We start from the raw sequence: 19,794 nt of genomic DNA on the forward strand, positions 1-19,794 counted from the left end.
TATCCCTGCGTCACTTTGGCATGTGGTACGTGAATCATGGTAAAGCGTGGGCCACTCAAAGTGACACCAAGGTAGACATAGGATGAGACAATCTCCATAGGATCCCCTCTATATGTGAAGCTCAATTTGGATGTGAAGGAGCGAGAGGTATTGAAGACCATTACCTTGGTTTTACCAAGGTTAACAGAGAGGTCCCGCTGAGTGCAAAAGTCATGTAAGGCATCCAACTGTCTCTGAAGCCCTTCAGCTGAGTCTGAGAGGAGGACAATGTCATCTGCATAAAGTACTATGGGATCAATATGCCTGCCAGTGTGGGACTAGCCCCGCCTAATCCTTCAATGAAGCTCGAAATCTCATCAATGTAGAGGCTGAAAAGAGTGGGTGATAGAGGGAAGCCTTGTTTCACCCCAATAGTGCTGGAAATCTCTTGTGATGTCCCTCCTCAGGCTCTCTCATCCGGTGACCGACTCATAGAGGGCGATGATGCTCCAAACCATGTCAGATGGGACTCCGATCTCCTGTAGACGGTGGAGGAGGCAAGCTCGGGGTACAGTATCAAAAGCTTTGCGGAAATCCACAAAGCAGCAATAAATCCTCTGATGTCGTGCTCTACCCTCCTCGATGATGGCACGGAGGGTGAAGATGTGGTCAAGGGTGCTCCGAAAGCCAGCTTGTCATGAGGTTCTGCATCGCTCTCTGCAAATGAACTAAGCTCTGCCTCTAGCACTCATCCATAGAGTTTGGCCAATGTGTGGCCAATCATGATCGTCCTGTAGTTATTAGGACTAAGTGGATCTTTGGATTTGAGGATGGGGGTGATAGTATTGGTGTGACCAGTTTAGAAAAATACACTCAAAACTCCCACCAAATCTGAAACTAAGTTTGAGACCCTTCGAATTGATCTGTGGATCAAGGTTATAGAATTCGAGGAATTCTGGTATGAAATTTAGAATTCCGATCAAGAAGTTTTGGAGATACTGATTCAAGAAATACTCCTTGTATTCAAAAAGAAAATCAAACTGAAAACTTGCATAGAAAAATAGATGTGATGATATGTGATGTGAATAGATGTGATGAGATGTGATGTGAATAGATGTAATGTGAATCATACTAACTCTCTTTTTACTACACTTTCGTTCTTCTTTCCCTATTCATAATCTTTATGGTATAGATGAAATACTTCCTATTTGAATAGAGCCCCAGAATCATGGGGTAGCTAATCGAGTCGCGTTAGAGGCTTGTGTACAAGCTCGTAATGAGGGCCGTGACCTCGCTCGTGAAGGAAAGGGCTCTATTGAACATGTAGGCTAGTAGGGGCGCCAGGGTATCATCGGCATGCGAGATGGTAGTGAGTCCCTCATGATCCTGGGCTCGCCCATTGCGTAGTCTACAAATGGCCTTGAGGACCATGCCCTTTGTGAAGAAGGTGGAGGTGGTGGGACGGGGATCTGGTGGTGGGGGTAGGGGTGGCTGATGGGGGATATGATAGATGGAGCGTTCATAGGAGTGCCATGTGTTCGGGCAGGTGATAGGTGTGGGAGGGCGATGTTCTCGGAGTTTGCTCTAGGCCTCTTTGTAGTTCGGCCGTAAGAAAAGTCGGTATAACTCATATCCTCTTTCCGAGCATAGAACTCCCGTTTCTTGTGTTGGGTGAGCCGTTGAGAAATCTGTTGCGTTTGGCGCTTCTTGATTTGCTTAATCCGTACCTCATGTTTAAGACAGGAGTGTGTGGCTCGACATTCATTATCATACCAACAATTTTGGGGCATGGAACCGCAATGTGGCTTGGCGGTAGACTGCCGCGTGCAGATGAAAGTAGCAGTGGCGGATGTTTGGAGTATGGTGGTGAGCTGTGCTGTGAGGGTTGATAGGGGGACAGTAGGTTCCACATCCTGGGGTTGGTGGTAGATGTGGTTGGAGTAAACAAGGTCAAGCTCCTAATCAAAAAGGACTCGAGTGTAATGTAAGATGGGGGGTGGTGGTGGACGGACGGTTGGTGTGCAGGTAAGAGGGAAAGAGAGGTAGGCATGGTTAGCTTCAAAAGGGGGTGGTGGAATGGAGAAATCGGGTAGAAGGTGTGCTAAAGCCAGAGATCCCATAAGGTACTCCACAGTGCTAGTACCTCCTGAGTGGGGGAAGGAGGTGAGGGCGCCGGAGGAGGGCCCATCGGGACATCCCGTAACCCGTTATAGATAACGAGACCATGTGCAGCTCCCAGCTCTAAGAAATATCTCCCATACACTGTGACCTCCTCACGGTCCTGTGATGATCATTGTAGCCCTGTGTCAGTGATGTCCAGCTCCTGTAGGTTCATTGTGGCTATTCCGCCCTAGTTGCTGCCTTGGTGGCTTGAGCAAGGGCGGGTGGGAAAAGCAACACGGACACACAGCGCACAGGCGCAGCACAGCAGCGCGGGTGGGAAAAGGGACGCGGACACGCGGCACAGCGCGAACAGGCACAGCACTGCAAGGGCGGAGGGGGCCGCCAACGTGCAACACGAACCGGGGGGGGGGGGGGGGGGGGGGGGGGGGGGCGCGAAGGGGGAGACCACTAGCGCACATCGCGAGCAGGGAGGGGGGCTTGCGCAACGTCACGCCATGGAGAGAGGGGCAACGAGAAGAGAGCGAGAGAGAGAGAGAGATTAATCGTCTACTTAAGACCTAATGGGCCTATGAGACCAAAGTGATACAATAATGTCCATGGTATATCTCATCATGGAATGGAAAATAAAACAGAAAGAAAACATAAAGATAGCTATCTCACTGGGGTGATACAAAACTGTCCATGGAAACTCATCATAGAATACTAAGAACGTAGAAACATGAGAGCTACATCAGCTCCGAGTAGATGGTATACCACTCTCCAAAATATCAAGCATGGGGCTAATGAGTATGGTCGAGAGGTCTCCCTCAGCTATGTCACGTGGAAAGGTAGCTCGATGGCGGTGGAGCATGTCCTGGATCTGGAGCTGATGAGGCAATCGTGGCCAACGGGGGGGGGGGGGGGGGGTGGGGGGGCGAGGGCATCGGGCATGCTAGAGTGCAGAGGCTCGGTCCGAGGTAACTCCTCTCAGGCGAGGTAGGTCCGAAGCAGCTCTTGGAGGGTCCACAAGATCCACTATGTCGGTGTCCTCCACCTCCTGGGTCCGGAAGAAAGTGGTGATGGTTGGTTGGCGAGGGAGGGGGCAGGGTGGTTGGGGCGGAAGCTCTCTCAAGAAGGTGTCGCTATGTCTACGGAGCTCAAGCAGGAAGAGGCCTAGGCAACGCTGGTCCTGGAAGTCAATGATCCTAGAGAGTGGACCAAATCCCTCTCGAAATAGACAGTGAAACCTCCCGCGGATCTCATAGTATACTGGGCAGTGGCATATGTAATGCTCCTCCGTCTCAACCTGTGTGTGGCATAGTCGGCAGATCCTCTCCTCTCTAGGTCTCCGTATGAGCTTCCCGGCTCTGAAGATGCACTCAGCTCTACTTGTCTCCACTCTAAGGCAGTGGGATGAAACCCATATTTGGCCAATCACAATCTGCATGGCATGGGACATGTGAACACTTAAGTAGCCCAGCTGCTGGATGAATCCATCCTCAGTGAGTGTGAGGAAGTGATCTCTGTAGAAGTGCATCTTCGTGGGGAGCTCCGGAGGTGTGATCCATGTGCAATGTGTAGAGGCTGAGAAGATCGAACCGGATAACCCGGTTGGTATCCTTGTGAGACAGTTGGAGAGAGAGAGAGAGAGAGAGAGAGAGAGAGAGATGTACTATTTCTATGCCTCGCCAATGAAAATAAGTACATGTAGATCTAGAATGGTATCTAGTTGGTACATGTGTAGCTGGTGTGTTCGATGCTTCTTGGCTGCAAAGAACCCTCCTTGATGAAATGGGAGAAGAATGCCGCATCCTTCAAGTTTGTGGGTAAAACATCTGCTGAGGGCTGAACGGCTTCCGATATCAAAGTAGGACAAACTGCATAGAATGTTGTAGTAGGAGATGGCCAAAGTATCCCTTAACACCTGTTTAACAAGACCATGGAATAAAAATAAACATTTGGCCAATTTTATGATAGAAGAGAAGATGTGAGGCACTAATAAACATTAAATGTACACTCTCTTGCTGTCTTAACCAGCTTTTGTACATGGATGCAGATGGCAGCAGTAGCAGCACTTTGTGTGCAGTATGAGGCAGATTTCCGCCCAAATATGAGCATTGTTGTGAAGGCTTTACAAGCATTGCTTACTCCTAGGCCGGCAGCTGCGGGTGCTCTTTAAGCCGGTTAAGACCCTGTATTGTTCACTTGATTCCTATTCCTGGTTTGTAATAATATGATTTTCTTAACCAAAAGTTTGTCTCAAGTATCACCATGCTGAGTATGGTTCTATAAGGTTGCCTCACCTATTTGTGAGAACACTAACATCTATGCACATCAAGTACTTGTCAGAGAGAAATGTTTGGATGTTCCTCTTTTGCCAGTGGAGAGTTTTTCTTGATTTGGATAATCATTTTGCCAATTTCATGTGCTGTTTATTGCTGGTGGGATTGCCAAGGTTTTGTCAAGACCTCTCATTGTTAAATGTCACGTCTTTCGGGATTCCCCAAGGGGTTGGTGGGTGTTTAGGGAATCTAGCAGCAGTTGGATTGCCAAGATGTTCTCAAAAACTCTTATTGTTACATGTAATGTCTTTTGGGAGGCAGGTGGGTGTTATATGTCATGCCTTTTGGGATTTCTTGAGTGCGGGTGGGTGTTTAGGGAATTCTAGGGCTGGTTGGATTGCCAAGGTTTTGTCTAGAACTCTTTTTTGAAATAAAAATATTACATAAAGAGATCAAATATATACATCAGAGTATCACTCCTCAGACAAAAAGGAGTTGACTGCAAAATATTATGCTCATTACTAAGGGGGATAAGTACAACAAAAGTGGGGCTGTAAACTGTTTCTAAGGCTCCTGGAATGGAGAACAGTTAACTTTCCTGCTCATTTTCAAACTTCTGCTGCTGCAGCATTCATCTATTATCAGAAATATTTCCTTAGATGCAGTTCCCCTTGCAGACCTCAAGCTGCAGTTGCCAAGAACTCTTGTTGATACAAGTCATGTCATTTGGGAATCCCCTGAGGACGAGTGGGTGTTAAGGGAATTTAGCAGCAGTTAGGTTGTGAAGGTTTTGTCAAGAACTCTTTTTTTGACATGCAATGGATTTTGGGATTCCTCTAAGGGAGTGTAGGGGTTACATGTCATTTCTTTGGGGATTCCGCCAAAGGCGGGTGGGTGTTACATGTCATGACTGGGTGCTTAGGGAATCTACAGGCCATCGGATTGCCAAGATATTGTCAAGAGTGTCTTGTCTTTCGGGATTCTTCTAAGGGCGGGTAGTGTTTAGGTAATTTAGGGGGAAGGTTTTGTCAATAACTCTTATCATCATGTTTCATGTCTCTTGGAATTCCCCTAGGATCCGGTGGGTTTTAGGGTTGGAGTGGTGGCCAATTTCTTCCCAAGATTAAAACCTCTTTTTGGTCTTCACCTTGTATACATCAATCCTGAAATATGGTACGACATACATACCTAGAATGACTAATCTTTGGTTTTTATCAACATAGGTGAAAAAAGTGGGGGGCAAGTTCTTACATAGACCTCAACGTATCACACGACGATTGTAATTCGAGGTGCATCATGTGTCGTATGTTAGAAGGCGAGGATTTGTCTTGAATGATGTTTGAAGTTGAGGATGTATACTTTCACCTTGAAAGACTGCATATGCTGTTGGGATGTTTTGATTAGTTTGACTGAAGTACATGTTGCAATCTACAGTCTATATTGGTGCTGCCTTTTGTTTTTTTTGTGTGACTTCTACTCACACACCTAGGTGGAGTTGGGGGGAGGGATGAGCTTGATTCGAACTTGCATTGTGGCATGTAGAGCTCCCAGCTCTACCGCCGGGCTATTGTCCCCACCCCCCATTTCCTATCTCCTTGGAAATCATCATACATCACTTAAAAATGTTATTTGACAAGAAAAATAGTGTATCAAGAGGTATAGCACCATTTCAAGCATAACAAAGGTTGAAATAAGATTTGTGTCAGTGACTCAATTAGAGCAAGGATGGGTAGTGCGTGGAAAAGTAAATGGCAACCCTCCCATACTCATAACGGGGCACACATGAATTGGTTAATTGGTTCTTGTAAGTATGAATTTCTAATGAATTATGAAAGTAAGCACAATGGCCAACTTTAACCCGTGCCCTTACATGTTCATGAGCAATGCTGTAGCATTGCCTCATTTTTAAAGCACTAGAATAATATGTTCAAGTTATTATCTTGGTATTTTCTCTGGTTATACTACCAAGTTTTGATTACTTTCAAGCATTATCATTATTTTGATTCATCAAGAAAAATGCTATTTTTTCAAGCATTGTTCATGGGGTTAGTGATTGTAATGAAAAGTCCAACAAAGTAGAAGATTGAATGATTGTGGTGTCCTAATATAGATTTATGACACTATTCAATTGCAGCACATTATTGTGAAGATCATTCCTTTTACTATTGCATTTCCTATTGAGTTTTCCATGCCATGTCACTTACACAAGACGGACGGATAGTTAATGCAAGCAATGAATTCAAATCTAAATATATAGGACATAATTTTATAAGTAAGGTTGATACAAAGATCCAACTCTATGTACAAGGATTGCACTTTCCGATGCAATTTGAGTTTTTTTCCTATGTTGACTTAACTGTTGTTATTTTAACCCATGTGTGCCTCCAAGCTAGCTTAACCCTAGGGGCAAACCATTAGGCTATTTAAAAAACTCATCATTTTATGATAAAATAATATATATAATACATCATCTATTAAATTATACTACATGATGCATTAAATAAGGTAATGTTATTCACACATTCAATATAATTTTTATGGGTACCAACTATCCAACAGTGTAAAACAAACTACTAATATACTTTTGCTACTTAAATTCCTAGCTACTCAAGGGAAGCTCTAATTTCAATTAAACTAGTTTGAATGGGAAGAGAAAAATTTTAATGGTTTTAAATTAGTTAATCTTGCAGGGATGAGGATGAAAAAAGGAGAGAGAGAGAGAGAGAGAGAGAGAGAGAGAGAGAGAGAAATTTCATGTGTGTATGGACACATTTATAGGAAAATCTCCTCTAAATTTGTTAATATGGGTACATGTGTATGGGAAAATCCATAACATGTTACTATTAATGAAGATTGGAACCTCTCAAAGTTAAGCGCTCAAAGTTAAGCGAATATTTTCATTTCAATTTAAGAAGGGTTTTTTAAAAAAAAATTGATGGCAAGCCCATCAGAGAAAATAGTTTTATCTCCCTAGTGTGTTGTCCATTAAATAGAGGTAACAGCAGTGCTTACTCTAACTAGCACTATACCTAGCAATGCATAATAATTTAGAAGTCTATACCTTTGAATCATATCTTTATGAGGTCAATGTTCTAGCAGCGGAAGTTGCACTTCTTGCGCAGGGCAGAGCCTCTCACTCGGGGCCTCGCCCACGGATATCTGGATATTGCTAAAAGTTTATTGAAGAAAGTAAGATTATTGAAAGACATGGAGTAGGCATGGGTGTAGGTCACCATCCTAGGACAACAACCAAGAAGGCCATGGAAGCTTGGGCATAAGTTCCAAGAAGACAAGATGTCATATCATGATAAAAGGTATCAAAAGGGCATAATATCCTAGGGTTGGTGCTTTTTATAGTCCTAAGGCCCCATATGCCCTACACAACATATGTGTAAATGCCCCTAACCCCCCATGTACCTAGGCCCATCCCCATATGTATGTGCACACTAAAATCCCTTCATTACATTGGATCTCTCAAGCTAAGTGTAGGTGTTTGCCTGTATTGACTTGTGGTCAAATCCTATGAACTAGAAAAACAAACGCCTACTTCATTAACCCTTAGGTTTTTTTTTAAACTTCCTTTCACACCCTTGCCAAAGTTGGTTCCCATCATACACCTAGGCCTACTTACCTTCTTGGGGATCATAGCTTGGCATTAGAGGAGCTCGTGGGTCATCATTCGATTAGTGATGCATCCATTAACACACACGAGGTTAGTGACACTTTGCATGTGGAGTCACAGGATACACTTGAGTGCAATCTTAAGTTTCTTGTGCTAGATCTATCAAGCTATTCTTCTAGGGCTTTTGCATATGTGGATATGTTTATGATACTACTACTCCTAGCTCTCATAGTTTACCTGTCATGATTTATGTGGGCATAGTGCATATATTTGAGCAGCCAGGCATTGAGCACGAGGGTAGTATTGATTTTACTGAGGTGAGATCTCATAGGAGACACATGATTATTCATATAGATGAAAGTTTCACATTTGACTTAGATGTTTTCTTAGATCCATTATTGATAAAGATAGACCCTACCTGGCTATTTGGATTACTTCAGCAGTGACGTTGGAGATTTTAGGGTTAGTTATTTTTGGGAGGATGATTCCATTTATCTCGCATGTGTGGATACATTGTCAGTCTCTTTAGTGTTGATGATGATCTTGTTAGTCGTATTCTTACTTTGGAGGATCATGCACACATAGAGGGATTTGCACATGAGGATGTGATGCATAGTTTAGATCATGCACATATGCACATGGATATAGTGGATCGTGCTTTGGATGTTTATAGTTGTGCTACATATCAGTCGGACGGCATTGATTCCCATCTAACTTTGCATGATGTTGGACTACGAGCTATGTGTGTTTGGCTCTTGTGATTGACAGCACAACCCTATGTTTTGTGGAATCACGACATTTACCTTTGGGTGCATCTTTTGCCATTTGCAGTGTATGGTCTTTGATTATGTGGATCGACATTCAGATGCACCTATGGCATATCCTAGGCTTGGCCTACACGATGGCTCTTTTATGCCTAGATAGTTTGATATTCTGGCCATGAGTTTTGAGCTTATCGTGTGGATATCTTCAATGTTGGATTCACATTGCAACTGTGAGGATGGGCTAGTTGTTAGGGCTAGCCTTATCATTGACATTGGTCTTCCATATTTGCTATTTGATCTAGGTGGTTAGAGGGCCATTAGATTGGAATTTGGATGGTTCAGATTTCCTTTCGATCTAGGCGATCACCTAATTAGCTTCGTCATCGGCGGACGAGAGTCTATTATCCTTCTCATTTGACCTTGGGAGTCATACGACTCCTTGGCTTTGCATTCAACTCATAGGATGTATTGTTAGCTTCATCATTGGCATTGCACTACATTCCTTTCCATTTGATCAAGGAGGGCTTATATGTGCCCTTGACGTGACAATATTGACATTCAGTTTTGGATGTAGTTTTTTGGCCTTTTGTACGTGTCCTTTGTGCATGACCGCCCTTCGATTTAGAGGATGAAATCATTGTAGGGGGGGATGGTTTGTAACAAAGCTATTTTTATGCACATGCACATGTATGAGTTTAGGCCTAGGCACATGGAACTTGAGCATAGATTTAGGGCATGGGCATATTCTTAGCCAATGAAATGGCCTCGCACTATATAAGTGGCCTTGGTCTAGAAGCTATTATGCCTTTTGACACCTTTTGATACCCTTTTATGCCCATTATGAATTTTGACTATTATGTCATTTCTTGGAGCTTATGCCCAAGCTTTCATGGGGTTGATTCATGGCATTCTTTCCATGTCTAGGTGCTACTCCCTATGATGAGTGGGACATGTGTACTCCATGCTAATGAGTGTAATCCCCTAAGTCTTTTTATTACATAGACCACACTCTAGGATAGAAGGATATCTTCGTGGGACAACTTGTGTAGCATTTATATGGTAGTGATGTGTGCACATACAAGGCTAATATTGGGCCAGGAAACTCTTTTCCTTTTTAGGAGGTTTTTTTACCCCGAGCATATGTATGCACTCTTATGAGTGTGTAGGTAACTGTATCATGTCACTTCACTTCTACTTCACTCATTCTCATCAATCTACTCTGAGTGTTGTGCTTACATCTCTCTCTCCTTGCTTACTACATTTATGTGTATGTTGCTACATTGATCTCCACTCCAACAATTAGTATCAAAGCAAGTTCTCTTGGCTGTCACCCCCTTGTCATCTTCTTCTCGAGTCGGTCTTTTAATTGTCTTAGATTCAACAATCCTCTTAGGTGGAGAAGGTATATCATATCGTGTCTTGTTAACTACGTTAACTACGTTAACACGCTTCTGGTATGGTTCGGAGCATTTTGGGCAGATTTTGGGGCTTGTTTGCATGATGTAAAGATTTCACAGGCATTCCAGGTGAGTGCAAGTTTGAATTATTATTTTTTATTTTGGGTTTTCTGCACAACAATAACAGCATTTGGTGTGTGCAAATAGTGATGTCATCATCTTGGACACATCGCTCGTCTTTGAGCTCCTCTTCAGCATCATCATCATTATCATCAATTTTTTCATTCCTACTAAGTATCATTTCCACACTCTACACTTTGTAATTTTTCATACACTTTGCAGGTTTCCATCTCATCAGTGATCTACTAGCAACCATTTTGGTTACATTCAGTGGGGCAACAGTGATAGTACTTCCACGTAGTTGGGATATTTGTATTCTGTGTCAAAGATTAGTTATTTGCAGGCAGCATGGTAGGTAGTTATGTATTTGGGATGCTTTCTGGCTAAGGATATGCTTAATGGGACCAAGTACCCATTGTGGGCCTAAATGATGCACCATGTACTGGTCACTAAAGGGATGATACAAGTTTTGATGTAACTGTGGCATCTGCCTCCGCACCTCCCACAATAAAACATCTAGTAAAAGGAGTTGGTAAGATTATTCTCATTGCTGCAAGTATTGGAACAATCACTCTCTCAAAGGTGTTATTTATGCCACCAGGCATCAAAAAGCACTTGCTACATCTGTACAATTACTAAGGCAGGACTAGTGGGATCAGAGTTGTTAATGACAAGTGTACAGTTCATGACTGGAGTGATAGAGACATCACTGTGGTATATTTGGTTCTTTAAGCCATGGGCTTTACAAGTTGGACAGGTTTGAAAGATTGGCACATAATACTTTTTTAGTTACTACCACACATGTTGTGAGTGACGTGGAGGGAGCTATGGCATGCCCACTTTGGTCACTTGAACTTTGGTAGTTTGTTGCATCTTCAAAAAAAGAGATGGTGTCAGAGTTACCAAAGCTTGAGGCCCCCATCAAACATGTACGTGAGAGGGGTGCATTTTGTGCATTTTGGGCAAGATGCAATAGGCATCATTCTCGAAAGGTGGATCAAAGTACAAGTTATACATAGTGATGTATGTGGTCCCATGAGGACACCATCGATCGAGGGATATCTCCTGGGTGTATCCGTTGAAGGTAAAGTCAGAGGTTTTTACATTCTTCGAACCCTTTGTTTCTATGGCTAAAAATGTATCTACATGTAAAGTTGGCACCCTTTGTATAGATCAAGGGGAGATTATATGTCAAAGGAGTTTCATATATATATGATTAAAAGAGGCATAAATATACAATGCACAATGCCTTATACACCTTAGCGAAATGGTGTGGCTGAGTCTTTTATACACTGCATATTGTATTCTCTTACACATGAACCAACCTCACTAGGAGGACAAGGTTGTCTTGGGAAGATATCCTTCTACCCTAGAGTGCAATCCATTGACTCGCACTTGCATGCATCCTACTTAGCATGGTGCAAAGTCTACATAAGTTGTCTCCTAACTATCCATGCCATGTATGGCCAACATCATGCTTGGGTGCTCAACAGAATGGCTACTCCTCATATAGGGGTCCTACAAAATAAAGCAACATGCATAGTGATAGTGGCGAACATGGAGTATTGATTTCCAACACCCCCCCTTAATATCCACATCTAGGTGAACTTCCTCTTCAATCTAAGGTTCATAGTGATAGTGATAAAGGTGAAGCATTGATTTCCAAACCCCCTCCCCCTTAATATCCACCCATTAACTAAACTTCCTCTTCGATCCAACATCTAGTTGATGAAGATGTTGCTACAAATAGATCTCTCCCAAGGTCCATTATGAAGCAATTATCTCCTTAACAACTCAGCTTGATACTCTTGAGCCACACCCATGTTCCATAAAATTCTGCTCATCCAAATTGATTCACATCATGAAGCATAGCATTGCCGACTTGGAGTCATCCTTTGTAAAAGGATGTGCTACTGTAGGGTTACTTTTTATTGATTTAAGAGGCAACTTTGGACCCAAGAAAAAAATAATTACCATGAATTGGCTTCCTTTTATCATAATCTCTTGCCCAATTTGAATTACAATATCTAGTCAAATACTTCCTCGTGGTGTAGGTAATGTCATACACATGTACCTTGGAAGTATTTCAACATCCACATCCTTATCTTTCAATGGTTTGCATGGTATAGTATGTAAGCCTGTAACTCCATATTGTATCTTAAGAAGATACACTTCTTGCTTTTAGGTGGTACTTGATGACCCTAGAACATCCTTCTTTCATCTCTCCAACTTATGCCCCATAAGTTAAAGTTTCCAAAAGCATTATCCCATATCTTTCTAGTAATGTCATCCAATCAATAATAAAAAGGAAGAAGAACCACCCACTATAGTGGTGGGAATTTTACCACAAAACATATATAAGATCCCTACTCTTTTGATGCATCTCCTCCTTCACACGCTTGGTACTAAACTCTTCAAAAGTTAGAGGAGGATTCCTCAACTTACTATCTAATGATATGACAAAGTTATCATGCTTCTAGGGCAAGATCCTTATGCCAAATATTCACTTGATTTATTGATCTCAATTGCCACCATTTGATCTCATGGATCCTTGATCCGCGTAAACTACTTATGGCTATTTCTCCATTAAAGGAGCCTCTTTGTTGCTAGCTGATTATCAAGGTTTTGAGACTCAGTGATGCTATTAACGACGATGACACATAGAGTATATGTGTTCCTCCTCCTCAATGCTAAAGCAAGAGCAGGATCTAGAAATATTATTTTTAGTAGTGGAGATCTGCCGCCAAAGCCAAATTTGGACCTACCTTCACATCAATCTTGATTATCAAGGTTTTTAGACTAAGTGACGCTATTGATGATGACACATAGAGTATATGTGTTCCTCCTCCATGCCAAAGCAAGAGCAAGATCTGGCAATATTATCTGTAGTAGCGATCTGCCAAATCCACAATTGGACCTCGCTTCACATCATTCCTATGAATCTTAAATGGGCCTTATCTTGAACTTCCTAAGTGTGTAGTTGGTTCCATCCAACTTCCCATCAGAGCTTCTCCCCAAACTCAACCACGTCATGAACCATATCTATGGCCCCCCATCATTGAGTCATTCCATGAGGGGTTGGATCTCAATAAGGCACCACCACCTACTACTCAGGAAGAAGCTAGTGAAGATGATGGGAAGGATCCAAGGGTGACGTTTCTTCTCCAGGTACATGTCCCTAATGTATGAGATGTCACATTCCAAGGAAACTTCCATAATCACCTTTATACACCCTTTGACATGGCCGAAATACATTTGGTGAATTAGCACATGGATCACCTATTTTCCCAATGGAAGATTGACCACCCGTGGCACAAGAGGAGGCTAGAATTTTGTTGATCCCAGGGACTACCCAATTCATGAGGGTCAAGCTAACTCATTTTAGCCCTTTAAAATTTCATTTTCATTAAACTTCATAATAGAATTTTGCAAATGACCACATTCTCCAACTATCATGTTATACAACTTAACCATTACAGTTTGTAACTTGCACACATTTAACACAAAGTTGTTGTATGTATTTAACTTGAATAATACCTCCTATGAGCCTAATTTAGAATTGTGCATGTGAAAGAGATGAACATGCTTATCGATTATCTCCAAGATCTTTACATTCAACACTTTCTGTGCCTTTGGTACATGAAAGGGTTTTGGGAGATGCAAGCCCCTTTTCCTCTTTAACATGGTCCTCAACCCTTGATTCAAATGCTTGTAGAAGAGTATGTGATTGCGAGCTTATCCCCACTTTATCACATATACCTTGAACATTACTATCTGTGAAAGTCGCAAACAATCCCTTGTTATGTCCTCAGAGACTGATTTTAACTTCAAAGATTGGCTGTAAATTTTACCATGCATTTTGTGAGAACTTTTGCAATTGTGCTATCCACTTCATCATCTGAATTGGTGAACATTTGACTGATATTTTTGCATGCTTTAATTCGGCGCTTCCATTATCCACCTCTAATGACCAAACCTATTGATTGGTTTTAGGTGCTTCACATGCTGATGTGTGGTCCCAATGCAATCCTCTTCTCTAATAGGTTTTGTGTCTTCTATCAATGTTCTTCGTACATTATAACATAACTGAGCATTTTCTATTTGTGTGCACCTTGCAAAATTTCCCTATTAATGTTCTCCAATCTCTACACGTTATTAAACGATTAAGCATTTTCAATTTTCATATCATATTGTGCATCCTACAATTTTTTACTCTTTTTCTTTCTCATTTAAGAGCTGCACACTCTTTGCTTCTATATTCCTCTTACTCAATGAGCTCCTCTATTTTCAGGATTGGCATTTGTCATTAATTATGTATTTAAGGATCATGCTAATTTGTTAAGCTACAAGAAAAAAACTCTCACCAAGCACATAGTGTTTATACATATATCTGCTGATATGAATATATTGATATCAAGCACAAAGTGTTTATACATCCGCTCACAACATCTACTGATATGAATATGTTGATCTTCCACCAAATTTCAATATGTTTTTTTTAATGTATCTCTATGACATTTGTTTAAGTCAAGAGCTTACCTTAGTCTTTCCAAATCATATATCATTAGGCCTGGCCTTAGAGACGTATTGCAACTTCTCGATGTGGGTGTACTAGTCGTCCATTACGTCCTCACTATGTTATCACACATTGAAATACTCCTTTGCCAATAGGGTGAAGGAAAATCTCTCTTTGCCTAGATGGAGGTAATTAGAGATCCATCTTGCAAGATGGTTCCCTCACAAAAGGTGGGTATGGAAGAACCTAATGGAAGAGGTAAATGCACAAACAAACCTATTTTTCATGCATCCCTCAAAGCAAGCAAGAATGGAGAAGAAGGGATACCTTATCGAATAATTGAAATTATTTTAGTGTGCAATCAGAAGTACAATTAAAAAATGAAATACAGTGTCTTGTTACATTTGAGGTACCAAAAGAAGATTATGAGATATTGAATGAATTCTTTAATTTAATAAAAATACCAAATGTTATGAGATATCAAAGTAGCAAGGAAATTGTAAAGGTTAATGGAGTACTTGGTAGAATGGCATCTTGTAGGAGATCTGAAAACTTTGAAGTGCATGTTTGGTGTGTCAAATGCATTTTATAAGTTGCATATAGATGTTACTGATTGGAGTAATAATGGAGAATGGAGGTGGATAATAAGGTAAATATTTGGATATCATTTGACAAATCGGCCCCACTTCAATAAAGGATGACATTTACATCAATTTCAAAGCCAAAATTTTATATGGATGTCATATCAAATGTTAAAACACCCCAAAGTTTAACTTTCTCCAAATGGCGATGAAACATAACATGTAGACATACTAGGCCCTAGAGACCCCCTTGTCAAAAATTGAACATGAATCCTCAAACATGCATGGCTATGGTGTGATTAAGCCTAATTAATATGATTAAATTTTACTAATCCTATGGTGGGTGTAGCTTAATTAACAACATAATGATGATCCTAATAACTCAATCAAGCTTGACTCAAGCACAATTAGGTTATAAGATGGAAATTTGTACTCATAGAGAGACTTGAGAGCTACTTGTTTTCATTGCTTGAAAATTCCCCTTTTTATATGTGGAGGGTAAACCTTTTACAAGTGTGCTCATGTGGGATAATGTCCAAGTGTGATGTGGCTACATTCTCCTGATCTTGGTCCTCTACTCATACCTTGCCCTCAATGGCACCATAATTCCCTTCATGTCATGATGTATAGCTACTGCAAGGTGGTTGGATGTGAATTACAAAAGATCCATCACTTCCCCTTAGTGCAACATATTAAAAGTGTGGTATTTCAAGATGTCATCACCCCCTTACGCGCATAAATTGCTACTCTCAGGTGGTTAGGTGTGATAAATTGCTACTCTCAGGTGGTTAGGTGTGATAAGAAAACACAATATAAAGGACTAGGTCTACTCATCCAGTGACCTTTTACAATCATGGGCTAAGGTGGTGAGGCTTGTCGATGTAGCTTTGGTTTATCAGAGATGCTCGTTGGAGATCTTCTCTTTGCTTGATGAAGCCTCCACGTAGTTGGCCTCCTGGTTCTTTAGTTTGTATTCTTCTTCCTTGTGCCTAAGTTTGTTGCAGTGTCCATATTTGGGCTTGTGTTTGAGTCTGGATTTGCTTTTAAAGTGTCCTTTACTTCCGCGTGTGTAGCATTCTTTTATGCCCTTGTTGGTGTAGAATGCTTGTTCCCTTTTATTTTTTTTAAATTCCATTTTTTAGCCACTTCTCTTCTTCAAGTAGTGATGAAATACAACCCTCAAATATTGGTTGAGGTAAATTCTTTAAAGTGGTCACTAGTGCATCATATTCCTCTCACATGCTTTTTATAAGTATGGCAAGTCCATCCTTTTCACCTATCTTATCATCAATGCCATCCAATTGGGTCATAATACGAATTGTGCTAGTGACTCATGAAATTCTATCTTTATGTTACAGGTATATATTTTATCATATTTTTGATGAATTAATAATCATGATAAAATATGCTTGATTTAATGCATGCATGAAATTTTGGCTTAATGGAATGTGCGAGTTATTATATATGTGTGAGTGTATGCAAAGTTATGTACAAAGTCATTTTATGTGTAAAGGCCCAATAGCATTTATATTTGGGCAAAGGCTTTTATATGTACAAACCTTAGAAACTTTCATATGGTTAATAATATGTAAAATATGCTTGATTTAATGCATGCATGAAATTTTGGCTTAATGGAATGTGCGAGTTATTATATATGTGTGAGTGTATGCAAAGTTATGTACAAAGTCATTTTATGTGTAAAGGCCCAATAGCATTTATATTTGGGCAAAGGCTTTTATATGTACAAACCTTAGAAACTTTCATATGGTTAATAATATGTAAAGCAATACCCAAAAGTGGAAAAAGCAAGTCCAATTTGTACGCACAACTATTATTAGCTCCTTGGACTATTTTTATGAATAGAATTCTCTAAATACTCATGTTGGGGAAGTGGAGCTACACGGCATGGGGGGGGAGGGAGATTGCACCCAATCTTGTCTTGATAGTGATGTTATTATATTTCTCTTGTCTTATGTTATGCTATGCTCTTTGATTTTAATTTAATTCAAGTCTTTGTTTTAAATTTTGATGTATTTTGTGAGTTTTTAATTATTTCTTCAAGAAGTACAAAAGGGTCCCGTGTAACAGACTGTTACATGTAATATTTTTGATGAATTAATAATCATGGAAAAATATGCTTGATTTAATGCGTGCAGGAAATTTCGGCTTAATGGAATGTGTGAGTGTACACAAAGTTATGTACAAAGTCATTTTATGTGTAAAGGCCCAATAGCATTTATATTTGGGCAAAGGCTTTTATATGTACAAACCTTAGGAACTTTCATATGGTTAAATTGTTAGTTGTTGATTTGTTTTCTTTTAACTGATATTAGGTTACAAGATGGAAACTTGTAATCATAGAGAGGCTTGAGAGCTACTTGTTTTCATTGCTTGAAAATGCCCCTTTTTATGTGAGGAGGCCCACACCTTTTACAATGTCCAAGTGTGATGTGACTACATTCTGTTGATCTACTCATACCTTGCCCTCAATGGCACCACCAATTTTCAACACCCCCATATTAAATCGAAGCACACAATATTTATATGCAAATATTAATATTTTTATGTCAGTCAATTATGACGTTGAATGTTTTGACAACTCTTGGTACACAAAATTTATGACACATTGTTAATTTCACATTTAAAATATCACACATTGTCAATTTCACTGCCAAAATCTTGTGTGGACCTCATATTAGGTACCAGACGCCCCCCCAAAGTTAACTTTCCCAAATTGTGACAAACTTGATGAACATGTTGTATGGAATACGAGGAGGTCATTCATCATCCAACTGATGTACTTCTTCAGGGCTTAATCTTGAACTCTTCCTTGGCCTCTATCAGCTTGCCTAGATGAGAATTCATCAAGGTACATGACATTGCAAACCACATGAGAATCAGTATGTCAATACATGTTTATGCATAAGTTGAAATAATGCTTGCAATGCTAAGCTAAAACATGGTAGGGAGTTGTTTTTTCAAAATTAAGCCAAACTTGATGTGTAGGCCTCATGGGGCCTGTAGTAGAGGCCATATTTTTTATTTGGGCATGATCAAGTCCCTGAATGCGAGCCTTTGGCTAGGTCATCGCTGATCAGGGCTATTTTTTGTGTAAATTTAGGGCCCTACAGGACGCAAACCTTGTAGGGCCCTGATTAGGCCCAAAAAAGGCCTTAGAGGGGCTCCACACATTAGTTTTGGTTTGATTTTGAAAAAAATAATAATTTATATTAAACATTGCCCAAATTTTACCTACTCAGCCTCACCTTGTTGAGCGGCACGTTAAGGTTGTTTGCATGTCGAAATAGGCTTGCCATCATTTGTCCTCACTGATGTGGTATTTGGTACTATGGTTAAGGCCCAAATAGCTCCTCTTGCAGCCTCTCAAACTATACATCCAAGATGGCATCTTGGGACCAGCATTTTCAGATGCTTGGATGTCAAAAATTGCTTGGGACCAGCATTTTCAGATGCTTGGATGTCGAAAGTTACAGAGATGTTATCTAAGCTGGTGCCATCGTAATGAACAATTTCATTTCATTGACAACAAGTAAAGCATCTTGTATCTCTAAGTCAATGAAATCATCTCTTGTATCTCAAACAAGCATGCAATAGAATTCATTCTCCCTAATGTCCAAGAGCTCCAAGACATTTCTCTAAGACATCTTGTAACAAAAGCAAGTACTCGTCACCCTCTATGATGATGGGAGTCAAGTATGCAAGTTGTGGGTGATGAGATTGAAGAGGTGAGGGTTGCTTGATGCCTATAAGTGCTTGTCGAGAACTTATCTCCAAGTCAATGAAATCATATCTTGTATCTCAAACAAGCATGCAATACAATTCATCCTTCCAAATGTCCAAGAGCTCTAAGACATGACATCTTGTAACAAGAGTAGGTACTCCTCACCCTCTATGATGATGGGAGTCAGGGATACAAGTGGTGGGTGATGAGACTGAAGAGGTGAGGGTTGCTCAATGCCTGTAAGTGCTCGTCTGGAACTTTGCTCAGCCTTTGCTAGAGTTGATTCTACTGGCTCTCCTAATCCAGGTATGTCAAACACATGATGTCAGTGATAGGATCATCATTGCCAAGCTCCTCCTCATCAATGTCTAATGATAACATGTAGACGGAAAAAATAATATTACGTTTGATTATATTGATTGGGATATGCTCTTCATAGGAGATAGGGATAGAGAATGTGAGGAGATGTGGGGAGGCATGCGCTAAAGCTCTTTTTAATGACTTTCTTGTGGCTATATCCACTCTCATGGAGAAGAGAAAGTCCATAAGGACCCACCTAGACGTAGAGTCAGGAATAGAGAAGGTAATTTCATCACATCCTGAGCAAAACTGAGTTGTCTGGCTCTAGGTTAGATACCAAGTGCTCAAGCTCTATGGTCTTATAGAATTTGGTCTTGATGTGCTCAAG

General features: G+C 40.7%; 1 protein-coding gene across 1 annotated transcript in view; it reads left to right on the top strand.

The window, feature by feature from the left end:
• LOC147634758 (protein CYTOSOLIC ABA RECEPTOR KINASE 7-like) overlaps positions 1–4,522 on the top strand; it is a 51,831-nt gene extending 47,309 nt beyond the window's left edge. The window contains exon 8 of the mRNA XM_086803930.1: positions 4,139–4,522. Coding sequence (XP_086660056.1) covers positions 4,139–4,261 — 123 coding nt within the window. The 3' untranslated portion in view covers positions 4,262–4,522. The remainder of the gene's footprint in view (positions 1–4,138) is intronic.
• The last annotated feature ends 15,272 nt before the right edge of the window (positions 4,523–19,794 follow it).

Source organism: Cibotium barometz, chromosome 10, assembly GCF_041138505.1.
Source record: "Cibotium barometz isolate CiBa-2024 chromosome 10, ASM4113850v1, whole genome shotgun sequence".
In the NCBI taxonomy this organism is placed as follows: domain Eukaryota; kingdom Viridiplantae; phylum Streptophyta; class Polypodiopsida; order Cyatheales; family Cibotiaceae; genus Cibotium; species Cibotium barometz.